The 20,314-nt window shown below is 56.9% G+C and overlaps 1 protein-coding gene across 10 annotated transcripts in view; it reads left to right on the top strand.

The window, feature by feature from the left end:
* Window positions 1-20,314, top strand: part of MINK1 (misshapen like kinase 1) — a 50,376-nt gene that overhangs the window by 21,595 nt on the left and 8,467 nt on the right. For 9 of the 10 annotated variants that reach the window (XM_047759328.1, XM_047759330.1, XM_047759329.1 and 6 more), the window contains exons 2-12: window positions 11,061-11,126; window positions 13,499-13,555; window positions 13,646-13,771; window positions 16,317-16,427; window positions 16,772-16,862; window positions 17,239-17,369; window positions 17,681-17,735; window positions 17,874-17,952; window positions 18,210-18,385; window positions 18,858-18,927; window positions 19,530-19,740. In XM_047759328.1, coding sequence (XP_047615284.1) covers window positions 11,061-11,126; window positions 13,499-13,555; window positions 13,646-13,771; window positions 16,317-16,427; window positions 16,772-16,862; window positions 17,239-17,369; window positions 17,681-17,735; window positions 17,874-17,952; window positions 18,210-18,385; window positions 18,858-18,927; window positions 19,530-19,740 — 1,173 coding nt within the window. Of the gene's footprint in view, window positions 1-10,635; window positions 10,707-11,060; window positions 11,127-13,498; window positions 13,556-13,645; window positions 13,772-16,316; window positions 16,428-16,771; window positions 16,863-17,238; window positions 17,370-17,680; window positions 17,736-17,873; window positions 17,953-18,209; window positions 18,386-18,857; window positions 18,928-19,529; window positions 19,741-20,314 lie in introns of those variants that run through there. The other variant, XM_047759331.1, reaches the window with a different exon arrangement.

The following is a 20,314-nucleotide window of genomic DNA, read 5'->3' as shown; positions in this document are numbered from 1 at the left end:
AAAAATACTTCAAAGCAGCCGAGAAACAGAGGACTAGTACCTCACAGTGTGGAACCAGAATAAAAGGATGCAATTCAGTTCCACAGTGTGAGCAGTAGGCTTCTCCCAGAATGGAGTAGTGTTGGTTTTAGAGAGCAAGGAAAGCTGGGAAAAGAGGGTTTTTGTTTTGTTTTGTTTTCGTCTTTTGTCTTTTTAGGGCCACACCTGGAGGTTCCCAGCCTAGGGGTCGAATGGGAGCTACAGCTGCCCGTCTATGCCATAGCCACAGCCACGCCAGATCTGAGCCCTGTCTGCAACCCACACCACAGCTCATGGCAACGCCAGATGCTTAATCCACTGAGCGAGGCCAGGGATCGAACCTGCATCCTTGTGGATGCTGGTAGGGTTGTTTCCACTGAGCCATGGTTTCAGCCTTCCTTTTGCGCTCTCCTCCGTCCAGTTTGTCGGCTCAGCGGGGAGCTGCCCTGATGCTCCCTCTCCGCCAGCTTCCTTTTTATCCCAAGGGAGTGTTGGTCTGTCTCCTGCTTGGCCTCAGCCCGCTTTCCACACTGAGCCCTGGGGGTGCGAAAGGGGGCACTGCGATGGAGACTGACTCAGGCCACCTCGTGTGACAGGCTGGTGTCTGGACCCGTTGGGTCCTTGGGGCTGTGTCTGCTTTCTCTGCTTGGGGACGGAGGAAGACATGACCTAATGAAACTTTTCCTGCCACTTCCCGGCCCCCAGCCCTCACATCGCCTCCTCTCACACATGTTCTTTCTCACAAACACTCGCCTTCCTGTATCTCTGCTCTTGTGCCCACACGCGCACACGTCCTTTGGCTGCTCGCGGCTAATTGAAGGACGACTGAGTCGCCATCCTCCACCAGAACCGCCCCCGGATTTCTGCCACCACTGAGTGTGCCTGTGCCCCTGGGGGATGGAGCTGCTAGGGAAACCCACCTGCCCCCCTAGCCCCTTCCCGGTGGTGGCTCCTAGAAGGGGTTTAGGGTTAGTGACCTGGCTGGTGGTGGGACTAAGGGACGGGGTTTAAAGCTGCATGTGCAGGGCTGTCAGTGTTTTGGCGCTTAGATGGTTGCTGTTTAGGGGTGGCTTTGAGGCCCCTGCTGAGCGTCTAGCGATTGAAGGCCCCCCCCCACCCCAGGCTGTGCCTTGGTACCAGCCCTGCCTCTGCCCCTCTCTTCCTCTCTGTGGGCCGCCCGGGTCACAGGAAGAGCTCAGGAAAACAGGCCCATTGTTTCTTAGGGAAGGGAGGGCAGAAGGCCTCTCAGCCTAGCCTAGTCTGGTCGGATAAAGAGAGGCTCCCCAGGCCCTGGCAGCCCTGTTCTTCCGTGCCAGAGGGCTGTGTGGCTCCGGACTGTTTCGCCAGCTCTCCTGGGTTCCCTCTGAAGATCGCAAGTTCCCATTCTCTTTCCTGGTGGCCCCGCACAGGTTTCTCTGGTCCTCTGTGGAGCCCGGGGGGTGCTTGGCAGTAGGAGGAGCTGGGGCTGTGCCCGCCCCCACCCTGTGGCGGCCCTGCCTCCTGGCACTGCTGCCCCTGTGCCTGGAGGAGGGCACCTGGCTGGTGTTAGGGAACCTGCCAGGGCACATCCGAGTGAATAATCGCTGCTGGGCCTGAAGCAAGGAGAGACCAGACCTCCCCTTGTCTTTTTCCCAAGGACCCTCAGCCTGTCCCAGGCGGTATGGTTCTAGGTCCGTCAAGGTCTTGCCGCCTCCTAGAACCTCCTGGAATTCGTGGATGGGCCCCTCCAGCTCTGAAATTCTATAACTGTAAGACTCATGGGTTAGCCGCAAAGTGGGGGATAGATTTTCCTCTCCTACCTGCTTCTCCTGCAGTTGCCTCCTGAGCAGTCTTAGCCCTGATAGTTTGGGGTGTGTGACTCTTCTCAGCATCCTCATCCTCTCTGTGCTGGTGTCTGATGTATCAGCTCCTCGGAGGGAGAACCAGGGTTTAAGAACGCAGCCACTCTTTGGCAGGCCATTAAAAAAGATGCTGCAAATATTGATAATAACAGTTTGCACTGGTTAAAGTACTTCAGAAAGAAGAAAAAACTGAAAACCCGTAGCCCTCAGAGGATTTCATTTACGTGGGAAGCAGACACAGCATAAATGACTCTCCCCGTTTGGAGGTGGATGAGCTGAAGCGGCATGGGGAGAGGCCTCTGGTTAGAGGAGCTGCTGTCAGTGGAAGAGCAGTGAGGCTGGGGGTCTGATCTCCCAGCTCTGAGCCACTTGCGAAAAGTACGACCCCGAACCCGAGAGCTGCTTCCTTTACCCATTCCGTCCGACCCCCCCTTCAGCCTGGGTCCCACTGTGACTCCGCACTGCTTCTCTGCATCCTGTGCATTTCTAGGCAGCCCCACGCCATTGGGAGGGAGTCGCAGGGGTTTCCTCCTCCTCTCCTTCCTGGATCCTGCAGCCAGGGCTCAGTTATTATCCCCACCTCAACCCCATCCCAGCCCGTCCTCAAACACTGGTGCGCAAGCTCTTTAGCACTTTCTCTTGGGAAACAACCACAGCCTTCATTTTTCACCTAATCTCCGTCTGTCCTGCTCCTGCATTAAAATGGTTCCTTGGTTGCAGGGAAGGGAAAGGGAAATGCCAGTTGGCACCAGGCTGCAGGCATCAGAGGAACTGCCTTGCTGTTTGTCAGAGCTGTGCTCACCGTCTTCCCCTTGTTCTTTCTCCCGAAGTGAGCTCTGGGAGGGACGCAGGAAGCCCCTTGGGGGTCAGCAGAGCAAGGAAGCCAAAGCCAAGGCTGGCTTGTGCCCCGTTCCCTCCTGGCCAGTTCTAGCGAGCAGAGCCCATGAGGCAGGTGCAGGTCGGCATCTGGGGAAGGCTCGAGGCGCTGTGCCCGGTCCTCGTGTAGCTACTTTCATCAAGCACGTAGCATGTGCCAAATGCTGGGGAGACACTGACGCCTAAAGCAGTGCCTTGAGGAAGTCTCCAGGCTACAACTGGGGAGATGCATACACTTGAAATCATTCAGGGGGGATTTAGGACAGAGGAGAAGCATCCAAAGGGACAACCCACTCTTTCTGCCCCTCGCCCACCCTCAGGCTGCGTGTCCCCCCTTCGCCCACCCAGCTGGGCGTCTCTTCTCTCCCCCCCCCCCCCCCCCCCCGCCCTCCAGCGCTTTATCCTCAACTTCTTCCAGAAAGCCTTCCCTGGCCAAACCCATCTCTGCCTTGCTCTGCTGCCTTTTAAAGGTGACATCAACAAGCATCTGAGCGCCTTGCACGTACTCAGAGACACACCTGGTGCTGCGAGCGAGACAGGAGCGGGCAACAGGGAGTCCCCCAGTCCCGCAAGGGCAGCATCCTGGGCAGCCGCAGGTGCGCGTTGGGATGGAACATGTGGTAGGAAATGGGACACACGGCCCGTGTATTGCACCTGCAGTCACATCTGCCTGGAGAGTTGGTGTAGGTAGACATCGCTGCTGTCTCTTCATATCTGAGCATGTGTGATTGGAAATCCTCAGTGACATACAGCGTAACCTGATGCCACGTGACGTCCATGGCAGTGTTTAACCTGGATGAGTCGGGGGGTCTCTCAGGTGTCTCACAGCCCCATTGTTCAGTAGTTGATTCCAACACTTTTGGGGGGGGGGGCTGCCACACTCGTGGCATATGGAATTTCTGGGCCAGGGATCGAACCCAAGCCACAGCTATGACCTTCACCACAGCTGTGGCAGCACTGGATCCTTAACCCACTGTGCCGGGCCAGGGATTGAACCCGCATGCTGCCGCAGAGACAATGCTGGGTCCTTAACCCGCTGTGCCACAGCAGACAGGAACTTCTGATTCCAACACTTTCTTTTCCTTTGCCTCTTTTTAGGGCAACACCTGCTGCATATGGAGGTTCCCAGGCTAAGGGTCTAATTGGAGCTGTAGCTGCTGGCCTCCGCCACAGCCACAGCAACGTGGGATCTGAGGCACGTCTGTGACCTACACCACAGCTCACGGCAACACCAGATCTTTCACCCACTGAGCGAGGCCAGGGATTGAACCTGCGTCCTCATGGTTCCTAGTCAGATTCATTTCCTCTGAGCCACGATGGGAACTCCTGAAGTGTTCATGTATATCAATTATGGAGGATAAGAGATACTTGGTAACATAAGCCCCACTGAGGGAAAGAAAGTAGCCACAGACTGTTACTCCCCATGCTTACTAGGCAACAAGAGTCACTTTGCAAATGACCCAGCTCCCAAGCTGACCAGCCGCTGTGGCATCCAGGCCCCCTATCCGCACAGATCAGCAGAGCTTGCATGCCGGGGAGAGAGCCTGCTGAGCGTGGTTCCTGTGCTTGAAGAGCTTCTCCTCCACTTGGGGAGATGAGACATAGTCGCGTGTAAGGTTAAATAGTGCTGTTGTGGTCCGGCTTGTTTGGGAGCAAGGAATCTTCTCCAGTTAAGTCGAAAAAAGGGATAGTGAGAACGTCGACTCCGTTCCCTCGTGTGTAAGACGGGAACCACAGTAGTATCGACGGCAGGGGGGTTTGTGGGTTGAACTAATTGGTGCGTGTGAGCTGTTACAACAGTGCTGGCCATCACCGTTCATTTGTATTTACGGGAGTTCCTGTCGTGGATCAGTGGTTAACGAATCCGACTAGGAACCATGAGGTTTCGGGTTCAATCCCTGGTCTTGCTCAGTGAGTTAAGGATCCAGTGTTGCTGTGAGCTGTGGTGTAGGTTGCAGATGCGGCTCGGATCTGGCATGGCTGTGGCTGTGGTGTAGGCCGGCAGCCGCAGCTCTGATTTGACCCCTAGCCTGAGAACCTCCATATGCCTCAGGTGCGGCCCTAAAAAGAAAAAAGGATATCCAGTTGTCCCAGCACCATTTGTTGAAAAGAATATTGGTTTTGGGAGTTCCCCTTGTGGCTCAGTGGTTAATGAATCCAACTAGGAACCATGAGGTTGCAGGTTCAATCCCTGGCCTCGCTCAGTGGGTTAGGGATCCGGCATTGCTGTGAGCTGTGGTGTGGGTTGCAGACGCAGCTCGGATTCGGGGTTGCTGTGGCTCTGGCGAAGGCTGGCAGCTCCAGCTCCAGTTCAGCCCCTAGCCTGGGAATCTCCATATGCCACAGGAGTGGCCCAAGAAATGGCAAAAAGACCAAAAAAAAAAAAAAAGGAATATTGGTTTTGGTACTCTTGTTGAAAATCAATTGACCAAAAATTTGAGAGTTTATTTTTGGATTCTCAGTTCCAGTTTATTGATCTAGAGGTCTGTCAACTATTCCAGTATCACACTGTTTTGATTATTGTAGCTTTGTAGTAAGTTTTTGAGAAGTGTGAGTCCTCTAACCTCGTTCTTCCTTTTCAAGATTTCTTGTGTCCTTTCTTTTTTTGTCTTTTTAGGCCACACCCATGCAGGCCTAAATTGAAACTATAGTGGCTGGCCTATGCCACAGCCACAGCCACAGCCACACAGGATCTGAGCCACATCTTTGACCTACACCACAGCTCACAGCAACTCCCTTCTTGTGTCCTTTGGATTCCTGGCATTTCCATGGAATTTTTAGAATGAGCCTATCAATTTCTATAAAACAGCCAGCTGGGGAGTTCCTGTTGTGGCTCAGTGGTAATGAACTTGACTAGTATCCATGAGGATGCAGATTCGATTCCTGGCCTCACTCAATGGGTTAAGGATCTTGTGTTGCTGTGAGCTGTGGTGTAGGTCGGAGATGTGGCTCAGGTGGATCCTGCTTTGCTGTGGCTGTGGTGTAGGCCAGTAGGTACAGCTCTGATTCAGACTGTCGCTTGGGAATTTGCATATGCCACAGGTGCAGCCCTAAAACCAAAAAAAAAAAAAAAAAAACAAGCAAAAAAGCCCACTGGGGTTTTGACAGAAGTGCACTGAATGTGTAGGTCTTAACAGTATGAAGTCTTCTGATCCACGAGTAGGGGTATCTTTCCATTTACTTGGTTCTTTAACTTCTTTCTGCAGGGTTTTGCAGTTTCCAGTGTACATGTGTAACATTTCTTTGCTTTGTTTTTTTTTTTTAGGGCTGCACCTACATTATTTGGAAGTTCCCAGGCTAGGGGTCAAATTGGAGCTGTAGCTGTCGGCCTGCACCACAGCCACAGCAATGTGGGATCCAAGCTGCATCTGTGACCTACACCACAGCTCTTGGCAATGCCGGATCCTTAACCCACCAAGTGGGGTGAGGAATCAAACCTGCATCCTCATGGATACTAGTTGGGTTCATTTCCACTAAGCTACAACGGGAACTCCTTTGATTTTTTTTTTTTTTTTTTCCTTTTTAGGGCTGCACCTACGGCATGTGGAGGTTCTCAGGCTACAGGTCCAGTCAGAGCTGCAGTCACGGGCCTATGCCGTAGCCACAGCAATGCCAGATCCTAGCTGCATCTGAGACCTACACCACAGCTCACAGCAACATTGGATCCTTAACCCACTAGCAAAGCCAGGGATTGAACCCACGTCCTCATGGATCCTAGTTGGGTTCATTACCACTGAGCCACATTGGGAACTCCGACCCAAAGGATCTGTTACGCACATATTCTCGTTCCTCCCCATCCCAGACCTCGGTGTTAAATCAGAATCTCTAGCGCAGGATCCTCACGTAACCTGAAGCCACCCTGTGTACCATCTATTCCCAAGCTTTCCCACCTCATTTGGCCCTGCGCCTGCTTAGCCAGTGATCTCCCTCCAGCATCATCACATGAGTCAAGGTCATTGGCATCCATGGAGCTCCCCATCTTCCTTTCCCTCAACAGACCTGTGTCTCCTCCTGTCTCTTCTCTTCCCGTCCTTCTCTCTCCCTCCTTCATTAGGTATCTTTGTCCCCATTCCTCCCCACCTCCCAGCAGCTGGCTGGAGAAGAAGCAGACTGCTGAGAACAAAGAGTGAGCACCAGGGGAAGGAGCTGGGGAAGGCCTCCGGTGGCATCGCCACAGAGCTGTGCCCGAGTGCAGGGGGCCAGCCAGGCCGGCCTGGTGGCTTCTAGGAGCAGAGCATCTCCCTTTGCCGGTGCCTCTTCTTGGAGGCGTGACCAGGCACACGCACGGGTGGATATTTGAAGCCAGAGCAGTGCATACATCATGTTTGAAGTGTGGGTGCCTTTGCGGGCGTTCTGAATCCTTGGGCGTGTGTATCAGGGAGAAATGGGCACTGCTGTATTTGATCGTTGTTGCAGCTCAGTGGAGGATACAGTTTACACACTAGTTGATACACACACACATGTAAAAAATCCATTCGCCAGGCATCATCTGTCCCCTCTTTGGTCGTCCCCGCTCCCTCGAGCGTACGAGATCGTCTCTCTTTTGCAGACCATTTGTCTGACCTGCTGCCTCCTCTAGCCTTCACCTGCTTTTGCCGCTTCTTCCCAAAGGTGGACTTCTCCAGGGAGGGTGCTGCCCCCGTGGCCTTCACTTCCTCTCATCCCCCCTGCCCGTTCCAGCCCCCGCTGTCTGCCTTCTGCCCTCGCAGCGGCACTTCCCGCAGAGGGACCCAGGGCTTCCCTCGGTGCTGAGGCCGGGGGCGGTTTTCTCAGTCCGCCCTGACCGCCGCCCCCTCTGGGCTCTGTTCTCCCCCACACCTCTGCAGCAGGTGGCACTCCTCAGAGCTGGCCTGGCTCGTCTGCCCGCCTCCCTGTGCCTCAGGCCGGACACCGTGTCTCAGGTCTCCACCTCTCGCTTTTATCTCCAGACCCTTGCCTCTCGCTGCCTGATAGGCATTTACTCCCGTGCATTCCCTGACGTCTCAAACGCAACACCCAAGCCCAAACTGCTGTCCCTCAGCAAGCCACAGCCTCCCTGCTCTTCAGCTCTGGTCACCAACTGAAAACCCAGCCTCCAAAGCCCAGCTCAGACTCCACTCCCTCCAGGGAGCCTGCCTGAGTTTCCCACCCTGAATTTAATTCTATCCTCTGTAGTTTTACTACAGAGCAGACGTTCCCCCCATTCCAGCTTCCTATTAATCCGCGTGAGGGAGTTCCGGTTGTGGTGCAGCAGAACGGTCGGCATCCTGGGAGCGCTGGAGTGCATGTTCGATCCCCAGCCGGGCACAGTGGGTTAAGGATCCGGTATTGCCACAGCTGTGGCGTAGGCTTGGATCTGATCACTGGCCCAGGAACTTCATACGCCCCAGGGAGGCCAAAAAGAGAGAGAGAGAAAAAAAAGTTAATTTGCGTGAGGAAGACGAGGCCCCAGACAGTTAAATACCTGCTCAGGGACACACAGCTAAGTTCTCTCTAGAAAGTCACCCTCCAGGGCGCTTTCCACCACTATAGGCCTGATGGCCTTTGCACGCATGGCATGTGATCACGAACTGCCACGTGTCCGTGGTGTCTGTAAAATCAGAAGATCCTTGAGGGATGGTCCGTGTTTCTCCTGTATCGTTGGGCTCCCCATTGTGCCTAATTGAGGACTTGTCTGTCACACAGTCAGTGCATGATAAATGTTAATGGGTAAATGAAAGAAGATAAAGTCGCCTGACAGGTCTCCCCTGATTAGGGCCCAGCCCAGTGCAGGGCCGATGTAGACACTCACTTGGAAAATATTTGTGGGTTGGTTAATGATGGGGCAACTTTATTTTATTTTTCTTACTTTTTTTTTAGGGACACACTGGCAGCTTACGGAGGTTCCCAGGCTAGGGGTTGAATGAGAGGTGCAGCCGCCGGCCTCCGCCAGAGCCACAGCAACACAGGATCCGAGCTGCATCTGCGACCTACACCACAGTTCATGGCAACACCGGACCCTTAACCCACTGAGCGAGGCCGGGGTTCGCACCCACATCCTCATGGATGCTGTTTGGGTTCATTTTCACAATGGGAACTCCAGTGACGGGGCAACTTTAACTATCAGGCTGGGAGTTCCTGTCGTGGCGCAGTGGTTAATGAATTGGACTAGGAACCATGAGGTTGCAGGTTCCATCCCTGGCCTTGCTCAGTGGGTTAAGGATCTGGCGTTGCCGTGAGCTGTGGTGTAGGTCGCAGTTGTGGCTCGGATCCCACGTTGCTGTGGCTCTGGCGTAGGTCGGCTGCTACAGCTCCGATTAGACCCCAGCCTGGGAACCTCCATATGCCGCGGGAGCGGCCGAAGAAATGGCAAAAAAGAAAAAGACAAAAATAAATAAATAAATAAATAAATAAATAAATGGATACTGTCAGGCGTTTGAGTGAAAAAAAAAATCAGTTTAAAAAAAATATATGTATATATCGGGCTGAGGGTTGGGACTCCCTTCCGTAAGCGTCGGGCAGCCGTGCCGGTTCTGGGCAGAGAAGCAAAGGCAGGAGAGCTGCCCTTTGGGGCAGCAGAGGGCAGGGGGCCGAGGAGTGAAGGGATGGGCCTGGGGTGGCAGCTTCAGGAAGGAGAGGAGGAGACCAGCAGGCGTTTTGAAGGGAGAAGGGACAGGGCGAGTATGATATGCAGAAGGAAGTCAGAGAAGAGGCTGCTGCCGGTGGGATCTGGGCAAAGCCGGGGAAGCCGGACGGACCCAGGCCTCTGTGGAGCACGTTCCGTGGAAGATGTTTGTAGCAGGACTGCTGTGCCCCGTGCGTGGGCTCAGCTTAATTCTCAGAATCACTCTTTCAAGTCTGTGCTCATGCCACCTGCAGGTCAGGAAGCAGGCTTGAAACCATTAAATCAGGGTCTGAACCCGAGTGTCTGACCTCAAAGGCCGTTCTTTCATCCCTCAGGGCCTCCCAAACTACCAGGAGACAGACTGGGAGCTCAGGTTACCAGGTTAAATCCACTTGGGCGGATCTGAGCCGGCGGTGGTGTATCATTGTGACTCGTATTCCCCTCTTAGATTAGGAGCGTCCGGAGAAGCAAGTCCATGAGCCCTTGTCCTGTCTCCATCCTTCTCAGGAAGGATGGAGGTGTAAGCAAGGGCTTCCCCGTGGGCAGAGTCAGGAGGCCCCCGGTGGAGGCCTCTTTGGGGAGATGTTTGGGGGGCTGGCTTCCCCTCAAGCGTCTGGTCTGGACTTGCAGGGGGACAAACGGAGCTCTTCCAGGCCCCTTGCAGCTCAGGTTCTGATGAACCTCTCATCAGCTCCCGCCTGCACGGACATCTTCTCCCTTTCCTATGGGCCCTGCTGTTTTTTAGACGGGTTCAGGGTTTTTTCAGTAACTTCAGCTGGAGCTGAGTAACTGAACACAGAACTAGAAAGTCCTTGGTCTGGTCGGCCCAGGCCCCTTCAAAATCAAAGAGAAAGGAGTTTTAGATTATATACCTTTAGGATTGTTAGCACAGAGGCACTGGCGTTGCCTGGAGAGTTTGTTTCCTAAGTGACAGCCTCACTTTGGGCGGGTTGGGGGTGGGGGTGCCTGTGACACTGTGACTCCGGCCCGTCCTATGGGAGGTGCAGGAGCCGAAGGCCCTGGGCGCCCTCTTGGCCCTCAGCTCCACCTCCCAGCCTGTCCCTCCGAAAGAAGCCCTGCAGGAGGGTGGGGGTGGCTTCCCAGTTCCCAGCAGCTGTGCCACTTGGCAGAGCAGCGGCCCAGCAGGCGATGCTCTTCCGAGGCTTTGTCTGAGCCTGCGCCCCCCCCACCTCCCACCCCTGGTGCCGCTTGGCTAGGGAAGCGAAGGCTGCAGCGTTGCAACGTCTGCCTTCTCACCGCCCCTCCCTGCTCTCTGTCCCACCCCCACCAGGTCCTGGGAACCCTGGACGCACAGAGGGTGGCTTGCTTGTTCCGGCCACTCCTGGTTTTCCTCATCCCTGCTTTTAGAAAGTCAAATAACAACAGCGGTAATTAACTTTTATTGCACGCATGCCCATGCCAGGCACTGTCTTAAGCATTTACGGGCACTGCCGCATTTGCAGTTGACGCGAATCCCAGAGGTGGGTGCTTTTGTGACCCTGTGCAGGTGAGGCCACAGGCTCTCGGAGTTTGTCGCTGAGTTTGAAAGTGGCAGTGTGTGCATAGCCAGCTGGGCTATGACTTCCGTTTCCTCTCCCCTCCCAGCTTCCCACAGAACACGCCCTCTGACCCCCCCCCCACCCCCCGCAGCCCTGGCTCTTCTTCACCCCCTCTCCTGGCTGCTTAGCCTTCTGCCTGCCTCTGGCTGACCTCCTGACCCCTGTTCTTTCTCCCTCCCCCAGGACCCTGCTGGAATCTTCGAGCTGGTGGAGGTGGTCGGCAATGGAACCTACGGACAGGTGTACAAGGTGAGCCCTGCGCAGCAGCAGCAAGGCCTTTCCAGGGCCTCTCAGGGCTGGGCCCAGGTCTGGAGGGTTGAGGGGGGCCCTGGGAAAGGGGAGGGGGGCCAGGAGGGAGAGGGGAGAGTAGAAGTCACGAGGTGGAGTTCCTATCATGTCGCAGAGGAACTGAATCCAACGAGGGTTGAGGGTTCGATCCCTGGCCTTGCTCAGTGGGTTGAGGATCCGGCGTTGCCATGAGCTGTGGTGTGGGTCGCAGGTGCGGCTCAGATCCTGCGTTGCTGTGGCTGTGGTGTAGACTGGCACCTACAGCTCTGATTCGACCCCTAGCCTGGGAACTTGCGTATGCCGTGGGTGCGGCCCTAAAAAGCAAAAAAAAAAAAAAAAGTCATGAGGGAAGGAAGCGGCCAGAAGTGGCGGCCCCTGCCTCTGAGTTTAGAACTAGTCCTGGGTGCGGCAGGAACAGTCTGGAGCTGGTGGGAGGGTGTGCGACAGGGACACGTGAGGGCAGGAGAAGGGCATGGGGAGGGGGGTGTCAGAGCTCAGGCTGGAGGGGCAGGTTTGGCTTCTCCTGAGGCCACAGCGGGACCTGTTGGATGACCTGAAGAGAGGAAACGGCTTTCTTCCTTTTTCTTTTTTTCTTTTTTCTTTTGCTTTTTAGGGCTGAATGTGTGGCATATGGAGATTCCCAGGCTAGGGGTCGAATCAGAGCTGCAGGGGCCAGCCTACACCACAGCCACAACGCCAAATCCGAGCTGCATCTTCGACCTACACCACAGCTTACAGCCATGCCGGGTCCTTAACCCACTGACTGAGGGCAGGGATTGAACCTGCAACCTCATGGTTACTAGTCGTATTCGTTTCCACTGCACCACAATGGGAACTCCGGGAAACGGCGTCCTTGGACTCCCCTGACGTGCCGGCAGCAGGGCTGGAGCCAGCGCTCAGGCTTTTGAGGCTGCCTCTTTCCCCACAGAGGTGGCATTTCTTTGACCACAGTTGTGGCCCCAGCCTGCCAGCCCAGCCCTTTCACGTGGTCTGACCTCAGTCGCACTTGATGGGGGAGGCGGCCACACCAGAGAAATGCGGGGCAGGTGCTGCCCCAGAGCCGGCGGCCCCCGGCACGCCTGGCTTCTCCCGCCTGCAGACGCAGGGCTCGGACTTTGCACAGTCTCCTCTGCATCTCAGGGGTCTGGGTTTCCTGGGTCACGAGGACCACCTGCCTGCCTCTTACCCTTCTTCCCTGTAAGCTTTGGGACGCAGGCACACCCCCCCCCATTTCTTGCCTAGTTGTTGCCATGGAAATAGCTCTGTGTTCCGCCGCTTCTCTGGGCTGGGGGTCTTGCAGGACTGCTGAAGCTAAAAACAATCCATGGGGAGTTCCCGTCGTGGCACAGTGGTTAACGAATCCGACTAGGAACCATGAGGTTGCGGGTTCGGTCCCTGCCCTTGCTCAATGGGTTAACGATCCGGCGTTGCCGTGAGCTGTGGTGTAGGTTGCAGACGCGGCTCGGATCCCGCGTTGCTGTGGCTCTGGCGTAGGCTGGTGGCTACAGCTCCGATTCAACCCCTGGCCTGGGAACCTCCATATGCCGCGGGAGCGGCCCAAGAAATAGCAACAACAACAACAACAATAACAACAACAACAAAAGACAAAAAAAAATAAAAATAAAAATAAAAAAATAAAAACAATCCATGGGCTGGCAATACCCCCATCTGCTCCTCTCCAGGAAGCCCTGGACTTTGCTTTCCCAGCCTGGGGTGGCTCCTACCAGGAATTCCAGAGGGATGAGGGGGCAGAGGGATAATGGCAAGGGCCTGCTCTGGAAGAAGTTTCTTCCCATCAGCTCTGGCCATGGGGCAGCGGCCTCTGAGGGTCTCTGAGTTCCCTCCATTCTCAGCTCTGTCTTGAATCTTTCCTGTGGACAATAATAGAGAGCCTCAGGTCGGGCGGTGATCCTGGGAAAGGCCTCCTGTCCTGAGAGGTGGGTTCGGGAGCACCTGGGCTGTTGTCTTGCGTAGAAGGTGCTGGAGAAGCAAAGGCCGCCCTCCTCAGCGAGGATGGAGAGATGTCTGCCCCCCAGCTGCAGGCCGGCTAAGCCAGAGAGGCTGGAGCAGGGCTCAGGGGTCCCTCACTCGTCCCTCTTGAGTGATGAGGGGAGGAGCCCCTCATCCTTATCTGGCCTAGACCTGGGGTCCAGGCTCGCTGGTTTTCCTGTAGGCCTCTGTCCACCCCGTGAGCGGCCCGTAAATTGAGGCGTCTGGCCACCGTGAGGGGCGCTTTCTGAGACTGAAAACAGCCGCAGGCTGTGGCCTCTCTCAGAATCAAGCCCTTCCCGAGCATGGACCCAAGCCCCCCCGCCTGGCTCTCTGTCCTGCAGGGTCGGCATGTCAAGACCGGGCAGCTGGCTGCCATCAAGGTCATGGATGTCACGGAGGTAGGGGCAGCACGGGGCAGAGGGAGGGTCGGAGCCTTGAGGAGGGGGGAGGCGGGGGCCTCTCAGGACTCACTCCTCTCCTTCCCGTAGGATGAGGAGGAAGAGATCAAGCAGGAGATCAACATGCTGAAAAAATACTCTCACCACCGCAACATCGCCACCTACTACGGGGCCTTCATCAAGAAGAGCCCCCCTGGGAACGACGACCAGCTCTGGGTGAGACGCGCGCTCTGGTCTGTCCCCGCGCCCCCAACTTGGTCTGGCCACTCTGCCCACCTTTGTGCCCAGCACCTGGGAAGGCAACGGATCAAAGTGTTTGTGGGTGGCGGCAAGACTCGCCTCCTCCAGGCAGTGCGAGGCCTTTCTGGAGGATTCCTCAGCCACAGCTTGCTCCAGCTCTTCTGGGCCTCCCCCACATTCCCTCCTGGCCCAGAACATTCCTAAGAGTCATCACCCTCCCCAGTCTGCATGCTGGTGCCAGCCAACTCCCCAGCCTCACCCTTTTCGGATGCTCAGCCAGGCCCTGGAGGAGAGGGCGGTGGGGGCACAGCACTGGCTGGGGGGCTGGCGCTCAGGCCAGGTCCCCCCTCCAGCAGTTGCCAGACAAGTAGCCTTTGAGCACCTTCTGTGTACCCTGCACACATCGTCATGAGTTGTGGTCCCTGCCTCCAAGCCACTTCATTTTTTGGGGAACACACACACACACACACACACACACACACCCAAAAAGAAAGAAAGGAGAGGAACAGGTCTGGTAGGTTTACCTGCCCGCTGTGTGTAGTGGGAGATCCTTGAGGACTCGAGGCTGAGCGCTGGTGCCCAGGCGCCCCCTTGTGGATCCAATGGGCACTGTTCTCCCCTCCTCCCACTGTGCTCTGCTGTGGGAGGGGGAGGCCCAGATGCAGGGTGAATGCAAATTACCTCTGTTATGCATGTAAATGTACAGATCCTGGCCAGCCTTTTTGTGTCAGAGAAATATTGGACAGGGATACTGACTCCACACCCCCGGGACTTGTTTGGCCTCTGCCTCTGCGTCCCTAGAGGTGCTGGCTGGCCAGGGCCTCTTCTCAGCTCCCTGCCTTGGCCCTGCCTGTTTGCAGGGTTCCACGGACATCTTACAGGTTCCCTCCTGCAGCTCTCTGGTAGCCCCTTGCGATGTTGTTGTCTCTAGCAGACCCAGGACGTGCTGATTCTTAGCCCCTTTCTTGTCTCTCCGTCAGGGGTTGGCCAGCTTTTTCTGCGAAGGGCCAGATGTACATATTTGGGGCTCCGTGGATCATAAAGTTTCCGACAGCTACCCATCTCATCCATAGACAATGCACACATCCCCAAAGATCTTTATTCAGGACACAAAGATTTGAATTTCATGTGACTCTTTCTTTGATTTTTTTTTTTTTTTTTTTTTTTTTTTGCTTTTTAGGGTCACACCTGCGGCATATGGAGGTTCCCAGGCTAGGGGTCCAGTCGGAGCTGTAGCTGCCAGCCTATGCCAGAGCCACAGCAACGTGGGATCTGAGCTGCATCTGCAACCTACACCACAGCTCAAAGCAATGCCGGATCCTTAACCCACTGAGCAAACCCACAACCTCATGGTTCCTAGTTGGATTCGTTAACCACTGAGCCACGATGGGAACTCCTTGAGCCACGACGGGAACTCCTAACAAACAGAAGTTCACTTTATTTTTTTGTTTGTTTGTTTTTTTAGGGTTGTACCTGTGGGATGGATATGGAGGTTCTCAGGCTAAGGATCTAACTGAAGTTGTTGCTGCTGGCCTATGCCAGAGACGCAGCAACGCCAGTTTCTTAACCCACCGAGTGAGGTCAGGGATGGAACCCTCAATCTATGGTTCCTAGTCGGATTCGTTTCCGCTGTGCAACAACGAGAACTCCGCAACTATTTTTTAAAATTTTTTTCTTTTTTGTCTTTTGTCTTTTTAGCACCATATCCACAGCATATGGAGGTTCCCAGGCTAGGGGTCAAATCAGAGCTGTAGCTGCTGGCCTACACCACAACCACAGCAACACAGGATCCGAGCTGCATCTGTGACCTACCTACACAGACCTACACAGCTCATGGCAATGCTGCATCCTTAACCCACAGAGGGAGGACAGGGATCGAACCTGAATCCTCATGGATGCTAGTCAGGTTCGTTAACTACTGAGCCACAATGGGAACTCCTCTTCCAACCATTTAAAAATGTAAAAGCCAGAGTTTCCTGGTGGCTCAGTGGGTTAAGGATCCAGTATTGTCACTGATGTGGCTCTGGTTACAGCTATGGTGTGGGTTTGATCCCTGACCTGGGAACTTCCACACGCCATGGGCACAACCAAAAAAAAAAAAAAAAAAATTAAAAACCATGCTTAGCTCCCTGGCTATTGCCTGCTGACCCCTGTTCCAGAGCAGTGGTTCCTGGCTGTTTGGGGTTTAGGGGTCCCAGTGAGGATCTGATGGGAGCTTTAGACCCTTCCGCAAGGAAAATGCACAAATCCGCGTCCTCTTGTCTACAACCTCAGGGATTCCTTGAGCCCCTCCCCTGGCCCAGACCCCCTCCCCTGCCCCCTCACCCTGTCTTTCCCCATTGTGACCCCTCCCCTCGTCTCTCCTAACCTCAGCAAGTTCTGTGGCCTCTGTGAGGGGGTCTCACAGCCCCCGCTCTCAGTTCACCGTGTCTCTGGCCCCCCGGGCCTCTGGTCCTCGTCTGGGGGCGTCGGCAGAGGGAGGAGGCCTGGCCTGACCGTGGTTCTCCCTTCTCACTCCTAGCTGGTCATGGAGTTCTGTGGTGCCGGTTCCGTGACGGACCTGGTGAAGAACACGAAAGGCAACGCCCTGAAGGAGGACTGCATCGCCTACATCTGCCGCGAGATCCTCCGGGTGAGGACCGGGCCCCCTGGGGAGCTCTCCCTGGACACGGGCCCTCCCCCGGGGCACGAGATGAGCCGTGCCCTCTTGAAGGAGCAGGCGGCCTGGTGCAGGGCGGGTGGAGGCCGGGTCCCAGCCTGCCCACTCAGCCTGCGGGAGAACGGGCGCCGCTGTGGCCCAGCTCTGCGCCTTCTCCACCTGCAGCCCTGCTCCTCCTGCCTGAGCTCGGCCGGGCCCCGGCCCCTGGGAGGAGCGGGCCTGCGCCTCAGCCAGCCCAGGCCCGACCGGCGCCTCCCCACCCTCCACCCCGTCCTTGGCCTGCAGCACCAAGGCCCCTTTCGCTCTCTCCCGCCCAGGGCCTGGCCCACCTCCACGCCCACAAGGTCATCCACCGGGACATCAAGGGGCAGAATGTGCTGCTGACAGAGAACGCCGAGGTCAAGCTAGGTACGCCCAGCCCTGCTGGCCCCCAGCACCGAACGGGGGGCCCCTTTATTCATTCCCTCAGGCGGCTCAGGTCCAACCACCTGTTCGGGCTGGGAGCTTTGCTCCCTCCCTCTGCTGAAGAATCCCTGGAGCAGTGTGCCCCCTGCTCCCTGCCCCGGCCCAGTGCTCTGCTGGCCCCGCGGGCCGGGACCCTTTGGCCGCACCTGCCTGGAATGCCGTCCTTTCCCCCTGGTTCTCCCGCAGAGCCGACCCGGGAAGCCTGGGTCAGTGTCTCTGGGAGGTCGATGGGGTGGAGCCGGGCTGGGAGTGCCCGGGTAGGGCTCCCACGTGCCGGCCGAGACACGGAGCCGACACGGCCTCCTGTCTGTCCCCCCAGTGGACTTCGGGGTGAGCGCTCAGCTGGACCGCACGGTGGGCAGGCGCAACACCTTCATCGGGACCCCCTACTGGATGGCCCCCGAGGTCATCGCCTGTGACGAGAACCCCGACGCCACCTACGATTACAGGGTACGGAGCGTGGGGCGCCTGGAGGCAGCCAAGGGCAGGGAGTGCAGTGGAGGCCATGGGATTGAAAACTCAGGGGCTCCAGCAGGTTGGGGAACAAGATGAAGGCCCTAAGGTGTGCGATTCGCGAGGGGTCGAGAAGCTTCGTGGCCAGGGAAGTGTGGGTGGGAGGACGGGCAGGTGGGGGACAGTGCAGGTTGGTGCAGAGGGGCCTCGGGGAGGGTGGGGGCCGGAAAGCCGTCCCAAGGAGGCTGGGCTGGTGGTTGGCGAGACGGTCAGGACAGTCACCTGTCCCTCTTCTCTCGTCTCCGCAGAGTGACATTTGGTCTTTAGGAATCACAGCCATCGAGATGGCAGAGGGAGCCCCCCGTAAGTGCGGAGTCTGGGAGAGGAGGGCGGGCCCAGAAAGCGCCGTGGGGGGAGGTGGCACGGGAGGCCAAGGCGAGAAGGGCCCCCTAAGGCTCTTGCCGGGCAAGAGGGGCTGACGGCATCTCTTTTGTGTACCAGCTCTGTGTGACATGCACCCCATGCGAGCCCTCTTCCTCATCCCCCGCAACCCGCCACCCAGGCTCAAGTCCAAGAAATGGTAGGTCTTGGGGCAGGGGGGCGGGGGTGGCATCTAGGAAGGAGGCCCCTGAAAGGCCCTCCCACCTACCCCTGCACCCAGGCTTGGGGCTTGCACCGGAGAAGAGGGGGCCAGAGGGGGCACTGCGGACCGGGGAGCCGGGAGCCTGGGTGGGACCCAGGGGAGGCAGGAGGGAAGTCGAGGTGGCTTTTGGTTGAGTGAGCCCCACTTCCGCCGCGGACCACCCCCTTCCTGGTGTGAGCCACCGTCGTCTCCAGGTCTAAGAAGTTCATCGACTTCATTGACACGTGTCTCATCAAGACGTACCTGAGCCGCCCGCCGACGGAGCAGCTGCTCAAGTTCCCCTTCATCCGAGACCAGCCCACCGAGCGGCAGGTCCGCATCCAGCTCAAGGACCACATCGACCGATCGCGCAAGAAGCGAGGCGAGAAAGGTCAGCGGGCGGGGAGGGAGGTGGCCGGTCTGGGACACATGTCAGCCCTGCCCCTCTTCACCAGCCCTGGCCCCTCGTGGCTCCCGCTCAGGCCCCGCTCCAGGCCCAGCTCTCCCTTTCCGAGGCGATCTCCTGTGACAGCTTCCAACCCCAGGGGGTTTGTCCTCTGTCACCACTCCGCCCAAGTCAGCCTTCCCCGTGAGGGTCGCCCTCGTCCACCCCCACGGGGACGTCACACGGAGCATGTGCATGTCTAAGTGCACGTCCACAGCCCAGCCGGGGGGTCTAATCCCCGTCTCTGTCCAGGCCCAAACCTGAGACCCACCGTCGCCCCGTTGCTCCAAGGAGGCGGGCGGGGACCCAGGTGCGTGGCCATCAGACGGACCTTACCCGTTGTCCCATCTAAGGTCTCCCTAGCCCAGGGTGGGGTCTGGGGCACTGGGTGCAGAAACAGTAGTGTCTCCCCCTGCAGAGGAGACAGAGTATGAGTACAGCGGCAGCGAAGAGGAAGACGACAGCCACGGCGAGGAAGGAGAGCCAAGGTGGGCGTGGCAGGTGCAGGTTGGGGACCATCACTTACCGTCTGCAGGGACAGCAGTGGTCCTTGGCTTTGGGACTCTCAGTCTGGGATGGGGGCCATGAAACGGAATCCCTGGCTGCCGAGAAGGAACGAATGGCTGACTGACAAGAGGCGGGTGAAGGGGACTCCAGGCCGCAGGGATGTTAAAGTGGACGGGGGTTCCCACTGTGGCTGCGTGGTAATGAACCCGACTAGCATCCATGAGGACGCAGGTTCGATCCCTGGCCTCACTCAGTGGGTTAAGGATCCGGCATTGCCATGAGCTGCCGTGTAGGTTGCAGACATGGCTCGGAGCTGGTGTGGCTGTGGCCATGGTGTAGGCCGGCAGCTGCAGCTCCGATTGGACCCCTAGCCTGGGACCTTCTATATGCCGAACATGCGGTCCTAGAAAGCAAACAACAAGACTAACAAAAACACACAGGCCAGGACGGGGCAGAGGGAGGGCAGGTCTCTCGTCCCCTGGGAGTGACCAGCAGCAGACTGGTCAGCAGAAGCGCCCACTCAGGGCTCCTAGGGATGAGGGTGGCTTCTGACCCCGATGCTCCATGTGCCGTCCTGACCCAGCTCCATCATGAACGTGCCAGGGGAGTCGACCCTCCGCCGGGAATTCCTCCGGCTCCAGCAGGAGAACAAGAGCAACTCGGAAGCTTTAAAGCAGCAACAGCAGCTGCAGCAGCAGCAACAGCGAGACCCCGAGGCGCACATCAAGCACCTCCTGCACCAGCGGCAGCGGCGCATCGAGGAGCAGAAGGAGGAGCGGCGGCGTGTTGAAGAGGTTGGGGGGCAGGTGGAGGGTGTGGAGGGCCCCCCCCCCCCCCCGGAAAGTAGGATATCTAAACAGCGGGAACTGGATGGAAGCATCCACACTGCCTGTGTACTGCTCCCTCTGGCTCTGCTGGACAAAAAATAATTTGCACAAAAAGCCTGCTCAAGAGAGCCTAGTGCAAATTCTTGGTGTTTTTGCTTTGTTTTTCTTTTTTGGGCCGCATCCGCAGCATATGGAAGTTCCCAGGCTAGGGGTCACATCAGAACTGCAGCTGCCAGCCTATACCACAGCCACAGCCACAGCCACGCCAGATCCAAGCCATGTCTGCCTTCTACACCAAAATGATTCTTAACCCACTGAGCAGGGCCAGGGATCGAACCCGCATCCTCACGGATGCCAGTCGGATTTGTTTCTGCTGTGCCACAATGGGAACTCCTATTTGGTTTTTGTTTTTTTGTTTGTTTCGGTCTTTTTGCCATTTCTTGGGCTGCTCCCGCGGCATACGGAGGTTCCCAGGCTAGGGGTTGAATCGGAGCTGTAGCCGCTGGCCTACGCCAGAGCCACAGCAACTCGGGATCCCAGC

Source organism: Phacochoerus africanus, chromosome 14 (assembly GCF_016906955.1).
Source record: "Phacochoerus africanus isolate WHEZ1 chromosome 14, ROS_Pafr_v1, whole genome shotgun sequence".
NCBI lineage: Eukaryota > Metazoa > Chordata > Mammalia > Artiodactyla > Suidae > Phacochoerus > Phacochoerus africanus.
The sequence above is the reverse complement of the archived record's forward strand: the minus strand, read 5'-3'. Positions and strand labels throughout refer to the sequence as shown.